General features: G+C 45.3%; 2 protein-coding genes across 9 annotated transcripts; one reads left to right on the top strand and one right to left on the bottom strand.

The window, feature by feature from the left end:
* Window positions 1-2,306: 2,306 nt before the first annotated feature.
* TOMT (transmembrane O-methyltransferase) lies at window positions 2,307-6,732 on the top strand. Its single transcript, XM_070943689.1, has 3 exons — window positions 2,307-2,568; window positions 5,435-5,631; window positions 6,412-6,732. The coding sequence occupies exons 1-3, from the start codon at window positions 2,307-2,309 to the stop codon at window positions 6,730-6,732; spliced, it is 780 nt and encodes a 259-aa protein (XP_070799790.1).
* Window positions 6,733-12,999: 6,267 nt separating this feature from the next.
* Window positions 13,000-17,970, bottom strand: ANAPC15 (anaphase promoting complex subunit 15). 8 transcript variants are annotated; one of them, XM_070944129.1, is made up of 6 exons: window positions 17,835-17,970; window positions 17,273-17,349; window positions 15,649-15,774; window positions 15,440-15,499; window positions 14,090-14,230; window positions 13,000-13,407 (listed from the first exon to the last, which is right to left on the bottom strand). In XM_070944129.1, exons 3-6 carry the CDS (start codon window positions 15,766-15,768, stop codon window positions 13,330-13,332), a joined length of 399 nt encoding a protein of 132 aa, XP_070800230.1. In that variant the 5' UTR covers window positions 15,769-15,774; window positions 17,273-17,349; window positions 17,835-17,970; the 3' UTR covers window positions 13,000-13,329. The 8 variants fall into 8 exon arrangements, with proteins under 8 accessions (XP_070800230.1, XP_070800229.1, XP_070800234.1 ...); XM_070944128.1 differs by lacking the exon at window positions 17,273-17,349; XM_070944133.1 differs by lacking the exon at window positions 17,273-17,349 and having other exon boundaries at window positions 13,000-13,377.
* Between the last annotated feature and the right edge of the window lie 347 nt (window positions 17,971-18,317).

Below are 18,317 nucleotides of genomic sequence, written 5' to 3'. Positions count from 1 at the left end.
TGATACACTGCATGGAGAGCCTCCTAATGCAAGCAGGGTCTACCTGTGTTCTCATTAATCCAGGCTGGTGAAGGTAGAATCATTTGAGGTGCCAGAAGTTCTGCCTGCCCACCATTCTGACAATACCGCTAGCTTTGTGGTATCCAAAATGCCATCAGAAGCTGCTCCTGAAAGTCAACCTCTAGCTCTGTTCTGTGACTTTTTTTTTTTTTTTTGGTTATGCCTTAGCTAAATAGTTTGCTGTTATTAAAGGAAGCCCATGTACCCAGCCTGTTGGTTTCATGTCTAATTGGTGGGGAAGCAAACCACGAAGGGAATCCAATTCTGGTCGCCACGATGGAAAAAAGATGTGGAGACTCTAGAAAAGAGTGCAGAGAAGAGCAACAAAGAGGATTAGGGGATTGGAGGCTAAAACATATGAAGAACGGTTGCAGGAACTGGGGATGTCTAGTTTAATGAAAAGAAGGTGACATGATAGCAGTGTTCCAGAATCTCAGGGGCTGCCACAAAAAAGAGGGGGTCCATCTATTCTCCAAAGCCCCTGAGGGCAGGACAAGAAGCAACGGGTGGAAACTCATCAAGGAGAGAAGCAACCTGGACCTAAGGATAAATTTCCTGACAGTGAGGTCAATTAACCAGTGAAACAGCTTGCCACCAGAAGTTGTGGGTGCTCCATCGCTGGAGGTTTTTAAGAAGAGATTGGACAACCATTTGTCTGAAATGGGATAGGGTTTCCTGCTTGAGGTGGTGGCTGGACTAGATGACCTCCGATGTCCCTTCCAGTTCTGATATTCTGTATTCTATTCCAAGTGAGATATTTATAGTAAGAATTAGGGAGGAATAGCAGCTAACTCTGTCTCTAGGGCCCTCCGGTCACAGTCCTCCCCTTATTCCAGAGTGGCATCTTTGAAGGGTCTCCATCTTAAAAATGCTCAGAACCTCCAAGATGGGAGGAGACAAGGGCATCCCTGGGTGGCACAAAAGACATACCTGGCGTGGCCATTCTGTCCTCCATCTACCTGGACAGGATGCCACCCTTGAGATGCAGAGTCGCGTTTATCCCTCACCAATGCTTCCCCTTCCAGGCTCGACCTACCAAGGTTGAGATCCAGCGCAGTCTCTGTGTTGTTCCTTTCCTATTTGCCACCTGTCTCAGGTGGACAGGTAACCTAGGAAGTGGCTTCAGGGTTGCCATCAATCATTCATGCTGTCCATTGTCCTTTGAGAGGCAGGTGGTGTTCTCCAAGCACACAAAAGACTCGGCTGGCTGCAGCTCCGGACAGGTAAGGCAGTTGAGGGGCCGCCCCATGGCAGTTTCCACAGGTTAGGGTTTTTCCCTGTGACCAGCTGACTTGGTCGCCCCACATCCTTGGAGAAAGAAGCAACTGGCCTGAAACCAATCAATGTCCAGCAATTGTCTGACTTCCCTCCAAGGTCCGGAGAGCAAATCCAAAACTTTCCAGACCATGCAGTGGGGTGAAGAGGGCCCTGGACCACCGAGGACAAAAGGCCGCCCATCTCTGGGGCTGGGAGTGAGAGCAGGAGAAGAAGGACTAAGGGTGACCTGATAGCAGTCTGTCAATATCAAGACGAAGGAGAGGGGCTCCAGCTATTCTCCAAAGCCCCTGAAGGCAGGACAAGAAGCCACGGCTAGAAACTAATCCAGGAGAGAAGCAACGTGGAAGTAAGGAGGAATTTCCTGAGGGTGGGAACAATTTCTCAGTGGAATGGCTTGCCTTCCCTGGAAGCTTTAAAGAAGAGACTGGACCAAAATGGGTATAGGGTTTCCAGCCTGAGCAGGGGGTTGGACTAGAAGAGCTCCAAGGTCCCGTCCGTTATTCTGTATATGGCTGTCCAGTCTCTTCCGGAGGGAAGCCATTCCACTGATGAATTGTTCTCCCTGTCAGGAAATTCCTCCTTACTTCCACGTTGCTTCTCTCTCCTTGATGATCTTCCATCTCTTGCTTCTTGTCCTGCCCTCAGGGGCTTTGGAGAATAGATTGAGGCCCTCTTCTATGTGGCAGCCCCTCAGATATTGGAGGACAGTTACCATGACATCCCTCGTCCTCCTTTTCACTAGACTAGACCTAATAATTAAATAAAAAATTAATTTAAGTAATTAATTTTAGAATTGTCCATCTTGACCAGTTTTCAACAGAATCATTTCTTCCTAGGAAGACTTCCTGACAAGTAACAGAGCTTTCAATTAAAGTGGGGAGTGAGCGGAGGGGCTCCACGATCCCTCCCTGTCCATCTGTCCTTGTCCGACTGGTCTTCTCACCCCGCCAGCCCTCCTGAGTGCCCCCATGGTCTCTCCGGCCATCGCCCTGGCCTTCGTGCCCTTCGTGGTCACCCTGCTTATCCGCTATCGCCATTACTTCCTGCTCTTCTACCGAGCGGTGCTGCTCCGGAAGCTGCGGGACTACCTGACTGGCGTCTCCCGGGAGGAGAGGGCCGTCCGTTACGTCCTGACCCACGCCATCCCCGGAGACCCCCTGCACATCCTGGAGACCTTCGACCAATGGAGCTACCACTGCGAGTATCTCAGCAACCTGGGACCCCAGAAAGGTGGGCACTCCGGAGACCCTCCCACGCACCTGCCTAGAGTTGCCTTGTAGTAAGATGAGTGACCAATATATTGGATAGATACAGATGGAGAGATGAGAGATGAAAGAGAGAGAGAGAAAGATGAATAAATGAAGAAAGAAAGGAAAAAAGGAAGGGAGGGCGGAGGGAGAAAGAAACAAACGAAAGAAAGAAAGAAAGAAAGAAAGAAAGAAAGAAAGAAAGAAAGAAAGAAAGAAAGAAAGAAAGAAAAAAGAGAGAAATCTGGCAGTTTAGATAGAAAGAGTATTGCAAGGAAGCTCCACTCCATTTTCTTCTTCAGTTAAAAACTGACAGCAGAAAAGACCCATCCATCAAGTCTGCCTTTTGAATTTCTTTGAATTATTTATCTTATTTTAGTGTTTTAATTTTTGTCAGATGATGGACCTGTGTTTATATGCCAAACATGTTTAAACTCAGTTCCTGATGAATGACCCACCACTTCTGCTGGACTAACTATTCCTGACATAGAACAATTAACCAGTGGAACTACTGGCCTCCAGAAGTTGTGGGTGCTCCAACACTGGAAGTTTTTAAGAAGAGATTGGACAGCCATTTGTCTGAATAGGGTTTCCTGCCTGTGCAGGAGGATGGACTAGAAGACCTCCAAGGTCCCTTCCAACTCTGTTATTCTATATTCTAAGTTGGTCCCAAGTTTCCACAACGCTTTCTGTGAACTATAAATGATCCTTGACTTGCAACCACAATAGAGCCCAAAATTTCTGTTGCTAAGTGAGACAGTTGTTAATTGAGTTTTGCCCCATTTTACAACCTTTCTTGCTGCAATTATTAAGTGAATCACTGCAGTTGTTAAGATAGTAATCTGGTCGTTAAGTGAATCTGGCTTCCCCGTTCCCCGTTAAATATTGAAACTGCTGCCTTCTAGAACCCTCCTCACATCCTTAATATATTGAAAGGTTTCCGTCGTATTCCCCATTTTCTCTTCTGTCTTCCAGGCTGTGCATATTCCGTTCTTCCAATATCTCCTGATATTTCTTGTCCCTCAAACTTTGCACCATTTTCATTGCCCGTCTCTGGGCTTGACTTGGCCCTGAGACCTTGACTGCTTTCACACAACATCCCAAAGCCGGCTTGTTGGTAAAACACATCCCTGGCAGGTTCCTGTGTGGAGTGGCAATCACAGTTTCCTTACTACAAACCTACTACTATTGTTCACAGCTGCTGCCTTTCATTCCCAGATCTTTAGACCAAGTCCAATAGACAAAGCGGTTGAGGCTGGGTTGACACAACTTGTTATGCCAAAACATGGATTGCTTTTATCTTTTATCTTTAGTGTGCGGCATTGACCCTGCCTCGTAAACCATGATTTATGGCTTAACATGGGAACTCAGCCAATCGTGACAGGATCCTTAAGGACAATGTGACCAAGGAAATCATAGCTTTGGGTTGTGTAAACCCAGGCCTGTAAATTATGGTTTATGGCCTACAATGTTATGCAACAGATGGTTGGTCCATAAAAGCCTAGCGTGACACGAGAACGTAACCTGGCATTCTTATTTTATTTTCCATTTATTGAATTTCTATTCAACGGACTCAGCCTTCCTTATTAATGAAGCTGGTAAAGCAGTGTTTCTCAACCTTGGCAACTTGAAGATGAGTGGACTTCAGCTCCCAGAATTCCCCAGCCAGGAGTTGAAGTCCACTCATCTTCAAGTTGCCAAGGTTGAGAAACACTGCGGTAAAGTGAAGAGCCAGATTGTTGGGGGGCCAAGAGGCTGACTCTGTAAACCGCTTAGAGAGGGCTGGAAAGGACTGTGAAGTAAAATACACATAGTCCTCAATTTACAACAGTTCGCTTAGTGACCATTCAAAGTTACAACGGAACCGAAAAAAGTGAGTTACGGATGTTTTTCAGAGTTACCACCTTTCCAGCCTCCCCAGACATCACATGATTTACATCCAGATGCTTGACAGCCGACTCTCATATATGACGGTCACAGCGTCCCGGGAGGATCACGTGATCCCCTTTTGCGACCTTCTGACAAACAAAGTCAATGGGGGAGCCGGGTTCACTTAACGACCGTGTCTGTGTGACTCACTTAACAACTGCAAGGATTCACTTGACAAATGCGGTGAGAAAAGTCAGGGGGAGGGCCTTCTCTGTGGGGGCACCTACCCTCTGGAATCAGCTGCCCTCAGAGATAAGGAGAATCCAAGACCTCGGTGCCTTCCGCCGTGCCCTTAAAACCTTATTTTTCCAACAAGCTGGGCTGGCCTAACACTTTTTAAAATGTTTTTAATTGTCTGTTATTGTTTTAATCATGGGGCCAAATTTATATATATCTTTTTAACTGTATTTTAATGTTTGTAGTTTATGTTTTTACTTGGCTGTTCACCGCCCTGAGTCCTCAGGGAGAAGGGCGGTATACAAATTCAAAATAAATAAATAAATAAATAAATAAATAAATAAATAAATAAATAAATAAATAAATAAATAAATAAAATGGGGCAGAACTCACTTAACAAAGCAACATAAATTTTGGGCTCCAATGTGGACGTAAGTTGAGGACTACCTGTATTAAGTCTAAGCGCTATTGCTAGTGCTGAATTCTGAATAAAAATATTTAAAAAAAAAAAATAACCAGTGGAACGACTTGCCTCCAGAAGTTGTGGGTGCTCCATCCCTGGAGGTTTTCAAGAACGGATTGGAAAGCCGTTTGCCTGGGATGGTAGAGGGTCCCCTGCTTGAGCAGAGGGTTGGACTAGATGACCTCCGAGGTCCCTTCCAAGTCTGTTATTCTGTATATTCTGAACCTCCTCCGTCCGGCATTCATTCCCCCTTCCCCTTTGGTCTTTCTGATGTCCCTAGCAAAGATCCTGGAGCGTCTGATCTATGGCCGGGCTCCCCTGACCGTGTTGGAGCTGGGCACCTACTGTGGCTACGCCTCCGTCCTCATTGCGCAGTCTCTACCGTTGGGTGCCCGGCTGTACACGGTGGAGATGGATGTGTGCCGGGCATCCGTGGCAGAGAAGGTGATCCGGCTGGCTGGCTTTGACGATGACACGGTGAGCAAGGCTGCGTTCGTCTGCAGGTCTCCCTGGGCAGGTCGTGTTTGCTGGTGGGTGGGAGCGAGAATCAAGTCTTAAAGTCACCAAGGTTGGAGACCTTCGTTGCCCGAACCAACGAAGGGAAGGAGTTCTCATGTGCCAGGCCAAACAAGCAGTAGGAAAAGAGAAATGTCACACAAACAATATCTGAGACTCCACAACCAAGCTCAGGGGTCTCCAACCTTGGAGACTTGAAGACTGGTGGACTTCAACTCCCAGAATTCCCCAGCCAGCCACGTGCAAACCCTACTCCCTTCTAGTCTTGATAATGTTATCTAGTTGGGTCATGAAAGGTCTACAAGAAAAGAACCATCAGAGAGCACCAAGGACCCACAGTCCTCCTCCTCCTCCTCCTCCTCCTCCTCCTCCTCCTCACCTCTGCAAGCCCTGCTCTCTTCTAGTCCTGATAATGTTACCTAGTTGGGTCATGAAAGGTCTGCAAGAAAAGAACCAAGCTCAGAGAGCACCAAGGACCCCATATTCTTCTTCCACAGCCAGCCTGGGGAGTAGACTTCTCCAAAGCCGCCCAACTGCTTCCCCCGGTGGAGGGAAGCTGGTCTCCTGGCCCTCCCCCTTTATCCTGGCACCCTGAAGATGCCTCCCGTGACCAGGCTCTCAACCCCCCCTCCCCATTTGGTTTCCAAGAATGTGGCTTTGAGGGAGCTGCAGACCCTCAGGACCTCTCCCCCAGGAACCGTTCTGATGACCTCACCCCTCTTCCCCTCCCTCCCCGTGCAGGTGGAACTCATCGTGGGCCCCTCGGAGGAGGTCATCCCCCTCCTCAAGGAGACCTTTCTGCTGATGGAGGTCCACCTGGTGGTCATGAGCCACTGGAAGCGATGCTACCTCCGGGATCTGCAGCTGCTGGAAGATCAAGGCCTCCTCCAGCCGGGGGCCACCATCCTGGCGGACAACGTCATCTTCCCCGGCGCCCCCCAATTCCTCCAGTACGCCAAGGCCTGCGGGAAGTACAAGTGGAGGGTGCACCGGACCAGCCTCCAGTACTTCCGCGGCATTCCCGACGGCATGGCCCAGCTGACGTACGTGGGGCTGGAGTGAGGGGCAGGGCTGCCTCCGTGCCAGAGGGAGGGGCGCAGAGGGGCCTCCGCTCTGGGAAAAAGGGGGCAGGCGAATTGCCCAGCAGACTAAAAATCTCTGCCAGGCAGAGTTTGAAACCTCTGGAAAATGCCACATGGGCATACGGTCCAAAATCTCTGTGGTCAGCTTCTCCTGGTCAAAAGATCCCATGAAGGTCATCCTCAACTTACGACCACAATTGAGTCCAAAATTTATGTTGCTAGGCGAGATATTTGTTAAGTGAGTTTTGCTCCTAACTAATAACACTAATATATAAACCTGAACCCATCCCTCCCCCTATATAATTTTTCCTCTTTGTCTCTTTACATAAAATATTTCTAATACATTATTTTCAAATAAAAGCTATTTGATACTTTCTAGTTTGGTATTTGTTCTGAACATATTCTATCCACCTTTTCCATTCCCATTCATAAGTCTCTTGTGAACAATCTTTTAAATACGCTGAAATCTTCGCCATCTCTGCAAAACTGGCCATCTTCAAAGTCCATTCCTCGATAGTAGGCAAAGCTTCATTCTTCCAATATTTACCTATCAACAATCTTGCTGCTGTTATCATATACAATATTAGTTTTATTTCACCCCGTGTAAAACCCTTAACTATACCCAATAAAAACAATTGTGGAGAAAATTGAATTTTTTTCTTCAAAACATTCTGCATGACCCACCAAATTTTTATCCAAAAAGCCTTAACTTTCCTACAGGTCCACCATACATGATAATACGTAGCATCCAAACATTCGCATCTCCAACATTTTGGCTGAACATTAGGGTACATACATGACAACTTTTTAGGATCCAAATGCCATCTATAAAACATTTTATAAAAATTTTCCCTCAAATTCTGCGACTGTGTGAACTTAACATTCTGAACCCAAATTTTTTCCCATGTTTCCAACATCACTGGTTCCTCAAAATTTTGTGCCCACTTAATCATACAATCTTTAACTAATTCAGTTTCTGAGTCCCTTTCTAACAAAACATTATAAAGCCTTTTAATATGCATTGGACCTTTCTCTCTTATATGTCTAACTAATTCTTCCTCATGCAGTATAATACCAGTTTTTTGGTCCTCTTTCCATCTCATTTGTAATTGATTATATTGTAACCAGGTTAAATTAATCCCTTCGTCCAACAGTGTCTGCAATGTCTTCAGCTGCCATCTGCCCGCATCTGTAAAAAGAACCTCTTTGTATAAAAACCCCCCGAGTGACATTATATTTGTATTCCACAAGGTATGACCAAGATCCAGCCATAGCGGTATTTTATAATCCCATTTGAGTCGGTGCTTCTTCCAAACTCTCATCAAAGAGTCTCTGAGTATATGACTTTTAAATACTTTATCAACTTTATCATCATAAAATAAGTAAGCATGCCATCCAAATTCAAGATCAAAACTTTCTGCATTCAATATTCCAGCCTTTTTATTTCCAAACCAATCACTTGTTAAAGTTAAAGCTGCTGCATCATAATATAACTGTAGGTTTGGGAGTTTAAGGCCTCCTCTTTCCGGAACATCTTGCATAATTTTCAATTTCACTCTCGGCTTTTTCTCGTTCCAGACAAACTTATTCACACCAGACTGCCAGACTTTCAGTTGTTTATCACTTTTAAGCACCGGAATCATTTGAAACAAAAACAGAAATCTTGGCAAAATATTCATCTTAACTGCTGCTATTCTTCCAAGTAAAGACAGTTGCAGCTTTTTCCAAGTCTCCATGTCTTTCTGAACCTCTCGCCACAACACCTCATAATTATTTTGAAACAATTTCATATTTGATTCTGCAACCTGAACTCCAAGATATTTTACCTTAGGTACAATTTCAAAACCTGCCTTCCTTTCAAGCTCATGTTTACGATCTTGTGTCATATTCTTAACTATCATTTTAGTCTTTTTTGAGTTCAGTTTAAAACCTGAAACTCTACCATAGTCTTGTATAATGTCGTTCATCAGGATTGTTGATTCCATTGGTTGTGATAGGGTAACAACCAGATCATCTGCAAATGCCTTTATTCTATAATCCTCTTGCCTTATCACTATACCTTTCAAAATTTTTGAGTCCCATATTGTATTTAGCAAGACTTCCAATGTTAAAATAAATAAAAGTGGGGACAACGGACAACCCTGTCTTGTTCCTTTTTCAATTTTAAACTCTGTCGTCAAACTTCCATTAATAATAATCTGTGCTTTTTGCTCTTGATAAATTGCTGAAATCGCCTGTATAAATTGGTCCCCAAAGCCCATCTTTTTTAAAGTCTTTAGTAGAAAGTTCCAATCCACTCTATCAAAGGCCTTCTCCGCATCCAAAAAAACCAGCACTGCAGAAATCTGTTTATTCTTATCAAGATATTCCAATAAGTCTATTACTTGCCTTACATTGTCCTTCATGTATCTGCCCTCAATAAATCCCGCTTGGTCCTCATGAATCACTTTTTGGATTACTGGCATCAACCTGTTGGCTAATACCTTCGCATAAATTTTATAATCTGTGTTCAAAAGAGATATTGGTCTGTAGTTCTCTGGTTTTTTAGGACCAACTTGTTCCTTTGGTATCAAAGATATATAAGCAGTTGTCCAAGATGGGGGTATTTTACCCCCTTGTTGAATATTGCAAAATAAATCTCTAAGTTGTCCCACCATTTCAGCTTGTAAAGTTTTGTAATACACTGCAGTCAAACCATCCGTGCCAGGAGCTTTGGCTGTTTTTAGCTGCTTAATTGCTGCTATTATCTCCTCCTCTGTTATAGGATAATTCATTCTTTCTTTTTGTTGATCAGTAATTTTTGTAACTCTCTTATCCTTTAAATATTTTTCTATAAGTCCATTCTGCACCTCTTCTTTGGCATATAATTTAGTATAATAATCCACAAAAGCTTCTTTAATTAATTTTTGTTGAAAAATTTCTTTCCCTCCAATGTCAATACTATCAATAGTCCGTATACTTTGTTTTTTCCTCAGAGTGTAAGCCAACCATCTGCCCGGTTTATTAGCGTTGCAAAATGTATTATGCTTCGCATATTGTAAACTTGTTGCAACTTGTTCCGCCATAAGCATTTGAAATTGGTCTTTCAAAAGTTTTATAGCACTTCGTATTCTTTCATCTGTTGGGTTTTTAATAAGTAACTGTTCTTTATTCTTTATTTCCATTTCCAACTCTAATCTTTTCTTTTGTCGGAACAGTCTATGTTTAGAATTCATGTAGATAAGTACCCCTCTCATATAAGCTTTACTAGCGTCCCAAACAATTTCAATTGGGGTACCTTTATTCAAATTTATTTCAAAAAATTCTTTCAAATGCTTTTTAAGTTCTATTGTATTTTTTTCATATCTAAACAAGTTCTCATTTAATCTCCAAGAACGTCTCTCAACCTTATCCATCTCAATTTCTATCCATACAGGGCTATGGTCAGTCAAAGTTCTTGGAAAAATCTTTGTTCTTTTTGTCTTAACAAGTAGATCATTTGACAACAGGATAAAATCAATCCTAGAAAAAGATCTATGTCTATCGGAAAAAAAAGTGTAATCCAATTCATTTGGATTATGTATTCTCCAAACATCTTTTAGTTCCATATCTTCTTTCATATCAAAAAAGGTCTGCGGTAGTCTAATTCTAGACTTTGCCAAGCTCTTTTTGTCTAATTTAGAATCAATTACTCCATTCCAATCTCCCATCAATAAAATAGATCTATAGTCCCATTGCAATATTTTAGCATGTAACATCTTGTAAAAATAATCCTGTTGTTGGTTGGGAGCATAAATTCCAATCAAAAGAATTTGACCATTTGCTGTGAGCAATTCAATTGCTACAAACCTACCATCTTGATCTACTTCTATAACTTTTGCTGTTAATTTTTTATTTACATAAATAACCACACCATTCTTTTTCTGCGAAGTTGAAGATATATAATGTATTCCTAATTTTGAATTTATCAAATATTTCTGATCTTGAGTTGTAATATGCGTTTCTTGTAAACATATTATATCATTAGTGTTATTAGTTATGAGTATGTAATAGGGAAGTCTGGGGGGGGAGGGTTAGGGAGGGTTAGGGAGGATGGGAAGTTTGGGGAGGGAGGTGGGGGGGTGAAAAAAGGGGTGAAAATGTAATTGAAAAACTTTTGCAATAATAAAAGTGAGTTTTGCTCCATTTGAAGTGTGTGAAAAAGAGTTATGTTGTTGTTTTTTAAGTGCTGTGGCAAGTTGTGGGGGCTTCATTGCTGGAGGTTTTTTAAGAAGAGACTAGATAGTGGTATGGGGTCCCCTGCTTGAGCAGGGGGCTGGACTAGAAGACCTCCAGGGTCCCGTCCAGTTCTATTCTGATTGATTTTAAGTCAAGGACTACCTGTAATACTTAAAAAAAAAAACCTTAAAAACAAAGGGTTCTCCTTAATCTTCTATCAATGTTGGGATCGCAAGAAGCTTCACAAACTTGAGTTTACAGTTAAAGGTAGTTAAATTGTAGACTTACAATGACCGTTTAAATTACAACAGCATTGAAAAAAGTCACTTATGATTGTTTTTCACACTTACAACCATTGCAATATCCCCATGGTCATATGAGCAAAAGTCAGAGGCTTGGCAACTGGCAGGTACTTATGTCTGTTGCAGTGTCCTGGGGTCACGTGATCCGCTTTTGCGACCTTCTGACAAGCAAAGTCGATGGAGAAGCCAGATTCATTTAACAACCATGTAACTTGAGAACTGCAGTGATTCACTTAACAACTGTGGTCAGAAAGGTCGTAAAATGGGGCAAAACTCACTTAACCACCGTCTGGCTTAGCAACAGAAATCCAATTGTGCTTGTTAAGTTGACGGCTACCTGTACAAGAGATGGAACGAAGGAAGCTTTGATTTCCTTCTGGACTCTTCTTACATCCACCATAATTTGCCACTGAAGTTTTAAATCAAATTGCTGATTTGCTGTAAAGAGATTCCATGTTGCGTCCATGGATGGTGCAGTAAGATCTCCAAGTTGGACCTTCCTTGCCCAGTCCTCAAGATACGACGCTTGAGCAGCTGGTGAAGAATTGACAAAACTCCCATTCTCTGACCAGCTCGTACGTGAGATCTTCATGAGAAAGCAAAGCCACCAATCTTAAATTTGGAGATGCAGCTGGGTTACCTCCGATGGTGGTTAGTAGTCTTCTGAATCGATGTTTGTCCCACTCCTGGTTGCAATCTGAAAGAACTGGAGTTTATGAGAACACCTTCTCTGTGTTGGCTAGGGCAGGGGTCTCCAACCTTGGCTACTTGAAGACTGGTGGACTTCAACTCCCAGAATTCCCCAGCCAGCCACACGTGGCTGGCTGGGGAATTCTGGGAGTTGAAGTCCACCAGTCTTCAAGTAGCCAAGGTTGGAGACCCCTGCGCTAGGTTGTCCATTCTCAGATATTGTGGAATATGTGTGTGTGTGTCTCTTTTCTTAACGTTACGCATTGTAAGCCGCCCTGAGTTTTCAGAGAAGGGTGGCATATAAATCAAATTAAAAAAAAAATGTTGGTTTGGCCTTGTTTGATTTGTGCCGACAGCTTTATTGTGTTAAATTTTGCATTGTGTTGTTCAGTTCTACCCAGAAACCTTCTAAAAAGCATTTCAATGATTTATGAAGGTGACAGCTCTGATTCTCCTATGCCCTGTATCTCCCTGCAGTAGCCCTGACCCCAGCCCCATTCCCAGCCTCTCCCTAGTGGAAATAAATCCACCCAACAGAAGGAAAACCTGGAAGAATTTACCTTGAATTGATTTCTCCAAACTGCAAAGAACGCTCTGAACCAGGAAATGATTTTGGAGACACACCCCTCACCTAGCAGGTAGTCCTCGACTTACAACGCAGAATGGAGTCCAAAAATTTCATTGCTAAGCAAACGTTGTTAAGTGAGTTTTGACCAATTTTGCGACTTTTCTTGCCAAAGGTGTTACTAACTTAATAACACCAGTGATTCACTTAATGACTGGGACAAGAAAAGCCATAATATGGGGCAAAACTCACTTAACAACTGTCTCGCTTGGCAACATAAATTTTGGACTGAATTCTGGTCGTACGTTGAGGACTACCTTCCCGCTGAAGATGTTACTTAACCCGGTAATGAAACGTTCGGGAACCAACCCACAAACACGGAGAAGAAACCTTCATCCTGCACCCGAGCTACAGATATTCGCTACTATTGCAGAACTGTCTGCATTATTGCTCGAAGGAGGAAGCCTGCAAGGGAGATTAAGCACAGGTTGAGTAAAAAAAAAGAAATACTTTATTTACAAAAGAGCTTCAACCGAGAGCAGGAAGCCCACCAACTGGCCGAAAGAGAGCGGACGCAGCCCTGGCCCTGCTGGGAGAGACAGGCACACCCCTTAAGGCTTTCGCTCTGGTCAGCGGGTCAGCCGTCAGCAGAGCAGCGCAGGAGGTCAGCTCACAGGGCAGTTGGCATTCAGAGCCCCCTCCCTGGCAGAGAGTCATGGCGGGCGCAGGACACCCACGTGGGTCTGGGTGGGGGCAGCCAGGCTCAGGAACCCCGTCGGTGCATATGGATTGCAATTCACAGCGGTGGCCGCTTGTCCGATGTCTAGATCATCCACTGATCTTGGTCTTGTTCGGCCCCTTCCATGTCCACCTGGGGGGAGAGGGAGAAAGTGGGAGGACCCTTAGGAGAAGAGAATTACTGCTGCAAGGCAACTCTGTGGATCTGGGGTCTCCAACCTTGGCCACTTTGACGCTTGTGGACTTCGACTCCCAGAATTCCTCAGTCAGCTGTGCTGGGAGTTGAAGTCCATAGCTCTTAAAGTGGCCAAGGCTGGAGACCCCCTGCTGTAGACCACCAGTTCTGCCCCTAGGAGAGAACAAACGTAAGCCCAGGCCCCTGCCCAAATCGACTTCCCTAGCACTTCCTGCATTCATAACCTCAGGAATGGGCCACTCTCCAGGAGACGGTGAGTTCTAGTCCTGCCTTGGGCATGAACCCATCTGGATGACTTTGAGCCAGTCTCTCTCTGTCTCTCACCCCACCCCACCTCACAGGGTTGTTGTTTTTCTGTGGAAAATAGGAGGAGGAAGGTGTGTTGGAGATGTTCACTGCCTTATTTGTAAAAATAAGAAAGGGGGATGATATACAGATAAGTAAATACAAACATGTTTGGGCTGTTTATCCAGCCAATGTTCCTTTTAAGGGACAGTCCCTGCCTGGCCCCAAATCTCCAGAGAGACTTCTGCCAGTTGGCAACCGGGGAAAGGCTGCCCGGGGGATCTTCCTTGGGGCTCCTTGTGCTGTAGAAAGCCACAGGGGTTTCTCCAGGCCAAAAGGAGGGACAAATTCTCAGCGGCCCAACCTCGTTAATCTCCCCATCGTCGGGGGACTCATTGTAGTCGTTCATCTCGTCCATGTCCTGCATGTCCTCATCGTCTTCGGAGTCCTCCTCGCTGTCCTCGTCGTCCTCATCGTCCTCTTCCTCCTCCTCGTCATAAGTCTGCTAAGGCAAAGCAGAGAGGCAGCCATCTTGAGACCACTGGTGGCGCAGTGGTCAGAGTGCAGCACTGCAGGCTGACTCTGCCCACTGCCAGCTGCCGGCTCAAGGTACACTCAGCCTCCTGTCCTACTGAGGTCGGTAAAACAAGGACCCAGATTGTTGGGGGGCAACAGGCTGACTCTGTAAACCACTTAGAGGGGATATAAAGCACCGTGAAGTGGCATATAAGTCTAAGTGCCATCCATCCATCCATCCATCCATCCATCCATCCATCCATGGTGGCACAGAGTTTAGAGTGCAGCATTGCAGGCTAATCCTGCCCATTGCCAGGAGTTCGATCCTGACCGGCTCAAGGTTGACTCAACCTTCCCGAGGTCAGTAAAACGAGGACCCAGATTGTTGGGAAGCAAGAGGCTGAATCTGTAAACCGTTTAGAGAGGGCTGTAAAAGCACCGTGAAGTGGTATATAAGTCTAAGCGCTGGTGCGGTCATCTCCTTGTCATGGCCGGCTTGGAATTCCAGAAAGCAAAAAAACTCCTCCCATCGACATGGAGGTGGGGGACCTTATCTCTACCCACCCCCCCACCCAGCATAGGCATCCACAATGGGATACCAAACCAGCCAGCAAAGCCACTTCTTAAGCCTTTTACAGGTGATCTTCAACTTACAACCATTCATTTAGTGACTGCTTGAAGTTACAATGACACTGAGGAAAGTGAGTTATGGCTGGTTTTTCACACTGACAAGCATGGCAGCATCCCCAGGTGATCAAAATGCTTGGCAACCGACTCCTATTTACGACCATGGCCGTTTCCTCAGGTCACGTGATCCCCCTGTGACCTTCTGACAAGCGAAGTCCATGGGGGAATCCCGATTCACTTAACAACTATGTTTCTATCTTAACAAATGCAGTGATTCACTTAACAGCAGTGGCAAGAAATGGGGCAAAATTCATTTAACAGCTGTCTCACTTAGCAATGGAAATTTTGGGCTGAGTGATTGTCATAAGTCGAGGACTACCTGTTAATAACATTTATAAGTGGGAAAAGCTGCAATCAGACAACTGATGTTTCACTCACATGAATCTCCGCTTACAACTTTGGCAAGGGGTGATTTTAAAAGCTCTAATATTCTCAATTTTCACCCATCAACGTACAGATTCCCCCCCACCCCAAATCCTCAGCTGGTGCCACGGGGAAAATTAGCTCTTACCTCCGATGCTGGTTTCCCGATTGGCACCAAATTATTGTCTTTCTCAGCTATGCTCTGCAGCTGAAGAGGAGAGAAAAGCAAGGAATGTTCGGAAGGAAACACGGAGCCAAGGTTGTCAACCCTTCCCAAAGGCCGGGCAGGAGGCAACGTTGAGGGGTGGGGTGGGGGGGAGGGGAGAAGCAAAGGAAGGTGACCCCCTCTCTGCTCACCCAGGCCTGGTGCTGCTGCTCCTGCTGCTGCAATTCATTCTCATCCACGCAGGGCCGGTCCAGGTTGAACCATAGCGCTTCGGTGACTCGCGGGAACAGGGAAGGGAAGAGGGTGGACATGGCTCCCTGGGGGTCAGAAAGAGGGGCTGATGAGAGGTAAGACCCTCAAAGAGGAGGAAAAAGGATTGGGGGGGTGGGGGGGGGGGTCAGGGAGGGATTCCCTACCATCCAGATCTTTTTTTTTTAATTTGATTTATATGCCGCCCTTCTCCGGAGACTCAGGGCAGCTTACAGTGCGTTAAGCAATAACGCAACATTAAGATCTGCACATTCGGTGCAAATTAAGTCTCCCTTGCTTCAATTGTGGAAGCCAGGAGCTGCAAATGGAGCCCTGTGCGTCACTTTAACTCTGTGTTTACTGTATAGCTGGTTGGGGAATTCTGGGAGTTGTAGTCCACCCTTGGGAAAGCCGGCAAGCTTGAGAAACACTATTTTTAATGGTCATTTTCTGGAGGAAAAAGAAGATGGGATGGATCGACTCAGCTACGGAGGCGATGGGGGCCCAATTAGGTGCAGATTCTCATCCTGGAGAACATCCATTTGCTAAATGATTTAATGGCACCTAATATCTCCATTCAAGTCCCAAAGGTGCTTTTGTTTCAAGAGTCACCTGGACTTTCTTCTTTTTTCTTTGAAGACATTTTGCTTCTCATCCCAGAAGCTTCTTCAGCTCTGACTGAACGGGGGAGAATGGAGGGATTTATACTCCTGGTCACTTGCATCTTTTTAGCAAGTTGTTAAGGTCACCTGGAGGTTTCTCTGTGTCCTTGGGGGTCACCTGAGTGATGCAAATGGGTGTGGAGCCTTCTTGGAACAGTTGAAAAGACTGTGTTGTAGACTGGAGATAGATGATGTCGTATAAATCCTTCTCTTCTCCACCATCCAGTCAGAGCTGAAGAAGCTTCTTCAACGAGAAGCGAAACGTCTTCAAAGAAAACCCAGAATGTCCAGTTGCCTCTTGAAAAAAGCACCTTTGGGACAACCAGGACCTGGATGCTGGAGAATCTCCGTAGACATCTAGTCTCCAAAGCAAGAGAAGAAGCAACATAGGGAGTGTCTATTGGAGGTGGTGACCCTTTGAGAGCTGTATGCAATGAAATTTCATTTTAATGTATGCCGGTTGGTGTTCCTACAAAGTGACAATAAAGTTATTCTAAGATTGAAACTAACCAAGGAGAGATGCAACCTAGAAATAAGGAGGAATTTCCTGACAGTGAAACTGTCAGACAGCTGGTCATTTGCATCCTTTGAGAGAGTGGTTGAGGCCACTTGGAGGTTTACCTGTCGCCTCAGGGTTACCTGAGTGGTGCAAATACGCGTTGGCTCCACACCCATTTGCATCACTCAGGTGACCCTGAGGACACAGGTAAACTTCCAAGTGGCCTCAACATCTCTCTCAAAGGATGCAAATGACCTTCGGGACAACCGTGACCTGGATGACGGACAATCTCCATAGAGGCTCTCCATTCAGAGTTTTCTCTTTTTATGCCATGGTGGCAGGAGCTAGCTTTATGGAAAAGTCTCTCTCTTTTTTTTTGTAAAGGAAAAGTGGCATTTATTTGACCCGAAAAGTGTTTGCCTGAGAGATGGGACCCCTCCTTCTCCGTCTCTCAGCCCAGCCCACCTCGCAGGGTTGTTGTACTGGGGGAAAAAGAGGAAATGGGAGGAGGCTTATGGATGGTAGCAGCCTGGACTTACTTATAATAGTAATAAAGGCAGGATAAAGAAATCCAATTAATAAATAAATCTATGAAATATGCTCAATTTCATTCAATGATCTTAATTTATCTAGTTTTGTCATTTAATCTCGGATGATCTTAATGCTTTTAAAGGTTTTTATGCTGCAAGCGGGCCAGAGTCATTTGGTAATGCAAAGAAACTTCATAATAAATAAATTTCATAATAAATAAATAATAAAATAAATACATTTCCACTGAATTTTCAAAACCAGATTTCAACCCAGGGGGTCCTCAAGGGACTTAAAGCGCCCCCGACCAGCTCGAGGGTCTCCCCGGGTCATCCAGGCGCCCCTTCAAGACCCCCCCCGGCCTTTCTCGGGGTTCTCCCCCTTCCTTTGCCCCGAAACAACAACCCTGCGAGGTAGGCCGGTCCAAAAGACAAATCACCCGGGCGCTTCCGGCATTCGGAGGCGGGCCTTCCGCTCTCAGTCCCCCGTCACTCTCCGCGTTTGCCGGCGCCGACGGAGCCTCACTTGCCACCGGCGGAGACTGGAAGCCGGGAGAATCACGGACGGAAGTGCTCCCACCGCGACCCGGAACCGATTTTTTTGGGGGTGCTGGGAGGCCTGTACAAACAGCGCCGGAAGTGCTTCCGTCGCTCTAGGGAGCCGTTTGAAGAGGCATTTCCGGTCCCTGGTTTCCAACGCGAGAAGCTACCACAAAGATATGTCCTAGAGCGGCGCCCAGGCTTGCCATCACGTGTGCTTTTCAAGTGCGTCCCTCCTGGGATTTCAACCCAACGCTTTTACAGTAGGCACTGCGCATGCGCGCAAGGAGAAGGTTGGCTTCTGGCCATGCCACTCCGAAGCAGCGCACAGTGCGATTGCGCAAGAAAGCAGAAGCTTCTCCCAAGCAAAATATTTGAAAAAT

This window comes from Pituophis catenifer, unplaced genomic scaffold, assembly GCF_029215685.1.
Source record: "Pituophis catenifer annectens isolate HBS135680 unplaced genomic scaffold, rPitCat1.0.hap2 SCAF_4, whole genome shotgun sequence".
NCBI lineage: Eukaryota > Metazoa > Chordata > Lepidosauria > Squamata > Colubridae > Pituophis > Pituophis catenifer.
Note: the sequence above shows the minus strand (reverse complement) of the source record. Positions and strands in the feature narration are given on the sequence as shown.

Excerpts from the sequence above, each read along its gene's own strand:
- TOMT (XM_070943689.1), top strand. The coding sequence starts at position 2,307 with ATGGTCTCTCCGGCCATCGCCCTGGCCTTCGTGCCCTTCGTGGTCACC. Across the intron at positions 2,569-5,434 it reads CAACCTGGGACCCCAGAAAG|CAAAGATCCTGGAGCGTCTG; the intron begins GTGGGCACTCCG and ends TGATGTCCCTAG. Across the intron at positions 5,632-6,411 it reads CTGGCTTTGACGATGACACG|GTGGAACTCATCGTGGGCCC; the intron begins GTGAGCAAGGCT and ends CTCCCCGTGCAG.
- ANAPC15 (XM_070944129.1), bottom strand. The coding sequence starts at position 15,768 with ATGTCCACCCTCTTCCCTTCCCTGTTCCCGCGAGTCACCGAAGCGCTA. Across the intron at positions 15,500-15,648 it reads AGCAGCAGCACCAGGCCTGG|CTGCAGAGCATAGCTGAGAA; the intron begins GTGAGCAGAGAG and ends TCTCCTCTTCAG. Across the intron at positions 14,231-15,439 it reads TCGGGAAACCAGCATCGGAG|CAGACTTATGACGAGGAGGA; the intron begins GTAAGAGCTAAT and ends GCTTTGCCTTAG.